At 39.4% G+C, this 8,360-nt stretch overlaps 1 protein-coding gene across 1 annotated transcript; it reads right to left on the bottom strand.

Moving 5' to 3' along the window:
- Window positions 1-1,052: 1,052 nt before the first annotated feature.
- LOC139135480 (uncharacterized) lies at window positions 1,053-6,966 on the bottom strand. Its single transcript, XM_070702873.1, has 3 exons — window positions 6,792-6,966; window positions 2,661-2,933; window positions 1,053-2,264 (listed from the first exon to the last, which is right to left on the bottom strand). The coding sequence occupies exons 2-3, from the start codon at window positions 2,923-2,925 to the stop codon at window positions 1,609-1,611; spliced, it is 921 nt and encodes a 306-aa protein (XP_070558974.1). The 5' UTR covers window positions 2,926-2,933; window positions 6,792-6,966; the 3' UTR covers window positions 1,053-1,608.
- Between the last annotated feature and the right edge of the window lie 1,394 nt (window positions 6,967-8,360).

The raw sequence follows: 8,360 nt of genomic DNA, 5'->3' as shown, positions 1-8,360 counted from the left end.
GTAAAAATGTGCACTTCTTTTTGTAGACTTGTGAATTCATAGAAATTGCTATCACACGCAGTGTAAGCGTAAACGCATGCATCATTTGCGTTCCGGTTAGTGAAGGAATAGCGCATGGCAACTGTTAGCATGTGATGGGTAGAAATCGTAAGTTCTTACTCGCAGACATAGTATATGGTTATAAAAGGGTGCTTTTACATCTGCTGAATTTTTAACCGGTTACCCAGACTGACTTGTGTAAGTACCTGTTCGAGGTCAAAGTAGCCTTCCTGTGAAGTGATGAAGGGATGTCTCTATTTACGGCATCTGTTCCACTCAGTGTATCACCATATCAATTAAAGGATTGTCAAAATTACCCTGGCTATTACATAACGTCTATTATCATCCTTATCTGGGCCACCTACAAATATGTTCGACTGCAATTGCTGATTTTCCATTGGATGGCAGAAATTATAAATTGGCCAAATCCAAGGCCTGTACTGACGATTATACTGGTGGTTTGTATTTTTAGAAATAGGTTCATCGATTTCCGTTTTTGTTTGCAATACTTATTATTTCACATTCGTGTTTCAAAGAACCCCAGCCGCCCGGCATTTTATGCGGAGACGCTACTTTCCCCGCATATTCAAGCAATATTTTATCGTGATGAAATTGTTATTAAAAGCTTGGACTCTTTTGATTTCTTGCCCTGTGCTAAATTATAGTGTCTTAATTGTAGGGTATATCCGAACGTGTATGTTTTTGTTCAAGGTACGCTATTTTCGATTCGGTTAATAAAAGGTAATACACTTGTATCTCAGATCAACCTATGAAAGACGGCCTTAGCTATAAAATTGCAAAAGAATAAGAGAATCTATCATCGTCCTTTCTGATCGTCTGTTGTAAGCCACGGAGGCCATCATGCACCCCACCTTTTAAATCTCGATTCTCATTGTGCGAGTGTTTGTGATGAAATGAAGCCTAAGGTAAACACGTAGTTATATGCATTCATGAGTGCGTGCATACAAACACAGGCACGTACATACATACATACATACATACATACTCGGCAATTATTCAAGTCGGGTTTAAAAAGGCATCAAGTCGGTATACATAGTTCAACAACTGAACCAAAAATAAATGTTGCTACTCGAATTCAAACCTAGAGTCACAAGAAAAATAGTTGCAACGGAATATCTAATGAACATCGCCACCTTTTCCTGCTCATGTCGCTTGTCACGTGCATTCACGTGTCACGTGCAATCATCGTCACTTGTCACATCACCGTGACCAATCAGCGAGGCCGCCACTACAACCTTCATTATAATCCTCGCCATTATTATCATTATTGCCGTCGTCGTCACGATCATCATCATCATCATCATCATCATCATCATCATCATCATCATCATCATCATCGCCATCATCATCATCATCATCATCATCTATAAGCTTACTTACCAAGTAAAAACGTTAACACACTCATAACAACAACAACAACATTGGATTCGACATGCAATCGGCTTATACGCTCACTATACACAGCAAGACAGAAACAAAAATCATTAATCTCTTCAGTGCAGTGGCTTTGCCGCTAATGAGCTACGATAAAAACAGCCTGTGAAAATCTTATTCTGCTTCCTTGTCCAACACCGTGTCATTTGAGAGTTGTTTGACTTTACTTCTGTGATAGATATCGTGCCACATCCTTTCGCTGGCCTTGGCCTCCCAAACCAGTAACTGCGTCTCGATTAACCTTTCATTGAGCGAGCACGGTTCATCGAATAAATCCTCCAGTCCTTTCAGTATTCCCAGCCCTTTCACCAACTCCACTTCGGTAGCAAACCCCCTGACTTGGTCTTGCTGTTGCAAAATGGTCTTCTTCTCCTCTCCGTCACTCCAGAAGCCGTCTCTGCACTTGATTCGACCCATCTCTCGCAGCTTGCGGCGCAGTCTGTCCAGTTCCTGGAGTGTCTTCTCCAGTCTGACTTTCTCCTCCCAGACGATGGCGTTCTCGACGAGAACGTCCTGCACTTTCTCTCGTTCCAGCTCCGTCGTCGTCATGATCTGGTCCTCCATGTTTTTCAGTTCAAGTTGATGGATTTTCTTCAGGCTTTCCTTCTCCTGGTGGTTCATGTTCTTTTTACAGAAGTTGAAGTTCTCGTCGCACGCTTTGGCTCGCCTGGCCCACTCCTGTTTGGAAAGCTCGCAAACATCGTGGTCTTTCTTAATCAGTTCGCATGATGTGCTCTTGTCAGAATATACCATGACACCGATCAGAATGGCTACAGCAAGACGGAAAAACAAAAATTTTACATTTACAGGGTAATACCAACTTCGCATGGGGAAATTCCGAGACGACAGCTGGATGCAAAAGTTGTGAACGACAGAATGCAAGTATCAGGCTCAAAGTCAGGTGAGGGCAGAAATGATAAAAGTTTGTCAACCTTCATGCATCAGGGGAAAATTATACTTGAAAACTCGCCAAAAGTATTATGTATAATGCAAATAAAAATGACAAATGTCTTCCTTCTTTGAGATGACTTATCCTAGCGACCAGCATTTGCAGTTCAAAACACACAAACTAGCACTGATGGTAACCAAAATCCAGTATAACTTCGCTGATAACAATTCCTTATCACACCTCTATGAACGATAAATAGCGCCCTCTGTATACTAACCTACAAGCATGACGATGACTGCCCTCTGTATTTCACTCCATGGCAATGCGGTGAACCCCTTTTCGTCTCCATCCTTTGGGCCAAACGTGAGATTATCGATCATGTTCTTCAAAAATGTTCTCTTTCCTCCCCGCTGTTCCTGTTGGTTGGCTTGGTTGATCAGGTCTTGTGTGTTATTCGGGTGTTCCTGATTGTGGATTAAATCCTGTGTATTGTTGGGTTGTTCATGATTCTGGTCAAGGTCACGATCTCCACAATGCTGCATAGTTAAATCTGTTTGAATCAAAGAGATTTACATTGAAATTCATACATGTATATGCTTACGAAAAATGGGTTCTTAATCTCACTGGGGTGTGGTACCTTCTCTCATATGCCTTTGTAACTTATGAGAAATTCATGTTGCCATAGAGATATTAATAGCGACCTTGACCGATTTATGAGATAGGCTTGCATACAAAAAAACATGGAATAACAAGAGGGAAACTCAGGAGTCTGAGAGATGTAGGATGTGCAGATTGCAGGAAAGCTGTGGCAAATATTACAAGATAGATACAACCGTGAGAAATACATGTGCACATATATAAACGTCACTTCCGATTGGCAAGAATATATGTTTTTACGTTAGTTACAATTGAATTTCGCTTTTTCTCCGTAATATTCCGTTGTGCAAGAGACTCTCGTATTGTATGGTTGTAAGGGAGCAACCGTATTATAACTGTATTGCGCACTTCGTAATTTACGATACTGTGTACTTAATCGACTAAAGTTTACACTGTTGCGCATTATTGCACAATGAAACTTAATGGTCTTTTCGGCATAAAATTAAACGGACAAGGGGACGAACTTATATAAGACCAACCAAACAGCCTGAAGTTTCGCAAAAGTTTAAATTATTTCAAATATGCCGCATTCCTTTGGTAACTTGGTGTGAGGTGTGAGGCGCGGCCATTCTTGGAATCAAATAAACATAAGTTTGTTAAATATGCAAATTACAGCTCGTCTGACGTGACGCTGCAATAAATGTCTTTCTGTTCGCTCATATTTTATCTTGAGGAATATCTGTACTAAATTTCATCAAAATATAGCTTCCTTTAAAATGTCACTAAGTACGCAAATTAGCAATAAGCTGACATGAAACTGCAAAATGTCTTTTACTACTGTCGTTATCTCGCTATCTTTGTATGATCAAAATGTGTCAGTGGCAAGTTGATCAAGTCCTTCCAGACATATCTCAAATCGTGAAAGTTCTTTAAATATACGAATAAGCAATATCATTACAATACAACGGCAAAATAAACTTGAAAATGGTTATGTTTGTATAATCAATGTGTCTTAGAAGATCATCAAATCAGTCATTTTTGGGATATCGGACTTCTGAACAAACAGTAATCCAAATAAGCATGATTATGTGAGCCACACCCACCAAAAACTAATCTCTCCTTGTTACCACCACACAAAATTCATTTATATGTGTTTTGCTTCTCATCCCATTAGCCGTTCTTGAAAGACAGACGCACAAACACACTCATGTAAAATCAGCATGACATTAGCTCCCATGTGGGAACACGGGAGCTAACGTACGTGAAAAATTAAAAGGCAGTGAGCGAGGTTGTGTCTCTAATATGTAATGAATTCATCATTGTTGCATGAGAAAATGAATATGCGTATTCATTGGCGCCACGTTCATGCAGTATAACCATCAGAACAGAAAAGAATTGCATGCGTTCTAGTGCCCATACTTGCTGTAAACAAGCTTCTTCTGCCCATAAACATGATAAATGCTTTTATGACTGGCCCGTCATGCCGAGGCGTCTAATAATTCGCACATATGACGTCACTGCAAACAGGTCGTCATGATCTGCCAAACTTCAGTCTAGCTGCAATATGCCCTTTGCTGCATCTAATCGATCGATTCAATTGAGAAATCGCTTCGCTTTTATCAGTAAGGAAATACGCACATCTTTGTAGTTTTATCGATACGAGGTCGATGCACACTCGTATTAGATTGTATCGGACTTAATTCGAGTCTTTCACTGGGCTTTTTAAAAATGTTATGTACTCCCATAAAGTCGCGAGGCCATCTCGATTTTATTCCCTTCGAATCTAAACAAAGCATTACCGATTAAAAGGTCGCATTTAGGACCTAATCATGTCCTTCAAATTTCGTCGCTTTCAGCGATTTAGTATATAAAAAAGCCCTTTTAGCCAACAATTAGCGTCGTAGGCGCTGTTGACAACTGTCAAATTCATTTTGTTCAGCGTCGCTGCGGCTTGGGACCCCAGACATAAGCTAGACTGATCTTAATGTGGGTATTATTAAATTGTTTGCGTCATAAATTTGATTTTTTTAATAATCTGAGATACTTTGACCACGTTCAACATCAGACTTAATACACTTACACATGTGAAATCCAAACTATCAATCACGCAGAACTAGTATACTACTAGTATACTAGTATACTAGTATACTATATAGTATTTTGTGTATAGGTAAAGTGCCGTTCCACCAGCACTGTGAATATATTGTAAACGCCCATTCCTGTGGTAGGCCCCCTCTTGCGACAGGTTTAGACTACGGCTTTGTCTAACGTTACGTCAGCTCACGGAAATTGACGAGTTCGCTTCGGCTTTAGGCGCCAACAAGGCTTGAAATTGAGTTTACATAGAGAAGCATGCGGCTGTGGTACACCAATTCGCTCTGCTTGTTCAGACCGGGCGTAAAATGAAAGACTGGGCTGCAATGAGAACTAGCTTGAACATCAGATTTCGCGATGATTGAGAGTGAACCTTTTGCATCTTGTGATATGCATCGAACACCGAGTGTTCGCCCCACATATAACTATATTTAGTTACTGATCAACAACAAACAAACCATCAATACTAAAAGAGGCTATAGAAGAATGCAGGGAAACTAAAAGAAAACCTATACTTCCCTTTGCGTCATGTGCAAAAAAAATCAGATAGATACGTTTGTTCAGTGCCTATCTGCTGGTATGACGGAAACAGTAGATTTTCAGATAGCAATGTCGCAGTTTTCTTTACAATAGCATCCTGAAAATGTTCTTAACTGCAGTATGTAAAGTTTATCTTCTGCTGCGCGTTCACTGCTGAGGCAACCGCGAGTAAGCTTATGGCACTCACTTAAAACAGTTTTTCCCACATCCCTTTGCCGCAAATATCACCACTATATAGCGAAATATCCAAATCTATATCACTCTTCCAGGGCGCAGTGTAGGTCTACACACGCAATGTAAGGCTTTTCTTTCTTCTTTTTTCTTTTCTTTTTCTTCTTTTTTTTCTTCCTATGCATATATTTTATTTCGAATATTGGCCATCGGTTAACGGAATGTAAGACCTCGATATTGCATAGATGTTTTAGCTCCGAAATGGATAATTTTACAAGAAATTTGAAAACACAACATTGATTTAATGCTGCAAGAAATAAACCAACTATTATAATTATAATTCTAATCACAGAGATATAACAATGTGCGTGTCAGGTTTACTGATTGATTTTCTATGGTTTAGAGTGACAGCACACGCTCTTGACTGCCATCAATATTCGGTCTGTTCAGGTGATCCAGCAAGTACCTCTATAAAACGATATAGAAACCATTCTGTAAACGCGTTTAAAATATGTCGATTACCCTAAATGGATAACATGCATCTTTGCACTGAAGTGTGTCATTCATTAATCATGGTGACTGTTATTATGTCCCTTGTTTATTTAGTACCGTTACATATCTCCTGTGATTCACCCAATCACGTGACTTATCCAATTCACTGAAACGCTGTCACATTTTCAGCAGCAAGGCTCGTACTAAGCCGAGGCAGGGGACGTCCTGATTGATTGATTGCTAAAAGTCACCGTGATACGTAGTACTTGTGGAAAATCCCGCTATTCCGCGATCACACAAAGACGTTATAGCAACGATGTTCTACGAGACGTAGAGTATCGTCATAAAGACGGGGTGTCCAATCTTGGCCATCGTTCCCTTCCTAATCGCTTCCTAAAGGTTGAAAAACGTAGCGATCCGCTTTCCCCCAGACTGCGTTGAGTATCACACGTGCTCGGAAATCAACGCCCAAATTTTAAATCATCGATGAAGAAAAGGGGAAAACATCGCTTACCTTTTCACCTGGCAGAGATTTGCACACGACTCTTCTCAGTGTTCCTGACTCTCTCCTGCATTCGACGTAACCACTAATTTTCAACGAAATAGAAAACCTTTTCAGAACATGTATGATATTGTCAGCAAAATGACCTTCGGTTGCCCCTATTATTCAATGAGAATATAAAATGCATCTGGAGCATTTAATGCACACCTAAGACACATGCGCAGACATAAATTACGCAGAAATCAGTCTGACTGTGTGTCTCTCGTTCATATTCATTATTATCCTTTATCCTTTAGATAGTCTTCCTGCTGTTGATGTTATTTAATCATAGGGAATTTAGTCATCTATAGGTGACTGTCGTTCTTGTTGATATCGTTATTTCCGAAATACATCTAAGTATGCTATAATAGGGCTGCATTCCAAAATACTGGGGGGGGGGGGGGGAGGAGGCTGGGATCGCGATTGAAATCTTAATTTCTTTTGAGATCCTCAAAAACATTTAAAATCACCGCTCTTTATCATCAAGAATTGTCTAATCCCCAGCATCACACGGCTAAACATTTAAAGCTAACGATATTAGACTACAATTTTGATTTTTTTTTCCCCAGTACTTTTGCTCTCTGGATTAAGTCAAGTCTCTTTACCCTATCATTTTTGAAATGTTCAGTACTCAGCTTAAGGTAGTATGCGCCTCGAAAGTGAAAGGCTTAAACTTTTGCTCAAACTTTCCTTAATGAAACTTTTAACCATTCTCTTTCCGAATCAACAATAAAAATCGAGGATCACCGTTCAAAGTTTAAAACTAGCTAAACAAATTACCTAACATTTTTGCGATATTTGAAATTCAAAATGGCCGCCATTCCTGTGTTAACTCTATGAGGGAAAAATAAATTTTAGATATTAGAAAAATGGCCGGTGAAAGTTTTTCTTTTTCCAAGAGCTTTAAAATGAGCCCCCACAAGTGGTAGATCAGAAAAGAATTGTATAAATTTGAGAGTCCGACTATCTGTCCCCGAGGCGCTTTCTGCCTTACATTTCAGTCTAGCCATTAATTGAAATATCAATATTACAATAACACTGTGTATAATACCAACTGTTTTCGAGCCAAATACTTGTTTTAAGTAGTAAACAATAAACTGTTGACGAAAGAACAGAAAATATCTCCGAAATGGCAGTCACTGTCCCTGTCACATGTCACCAATGAAAATGTATATGTTTTATAGGCAGCGTTCGACAAAGTGAATACATGGGTATTTCAGCATGGTTAGAATGTTATTGTTACACGGAGAAAACTGCAATCTGCCATGACTCATCCTTACAAAACAACAGAGAAAACCGAACCATGACCATGACTGGGACAAAATAATGTCTTGAAAAGAGGAATGAGAATCATACTTTCTGAAATGTGGATATCTGATAAGCAATTTTAGATACCGATGGCAGATTGTAGATGATTAGGAAGGCAGTTTGGTAGATTTTAATGGTCTCCGATAAATAAAGTATAACACTGTTGAATACTTTTGAAAATTCTCTCCAATAAATACATTTGCATATTCCCTGTATTGCCTGGTAAATGCCTGA

This window comes from Ptychodera flava, chromosome 6 (genome assembly GCF_041260155.1).
Source record: "Ptychodera flava strain L36383 chromosome 6, AS_Pfla_20210202, whole genome shotgun sequence".
NCBI lineage: Eukaryota > Metazoa > Hemichordata > Enteropneusta > Ptychoderidae > Ptychodera > Ptychodera flava.
The sequence above is the reverse complement of the archived record's forward strand: the minus strand, read 5'-3'. Positions and strand labels throughout refer to the sequence as shown.

What these genes read in the sequence shown, in the direction of transcription:
- LOC139135480 (XM_070702873.1), bottom strand. Translation starts at nt 2,925, where the DNA reads ATGCAGCATTGTGGAGATCGTGACCTTGACCAGAATCATGAACAACCC. An exon ending in AGTCATCGTCATGCTTGTAG is followed by an intron (nt 2,265 to 2,660) that starts GTTAGTATACAG and finishes GTCTTGCTGTAG; the next exon opens with CCATTCTGATCGGTGTCATG.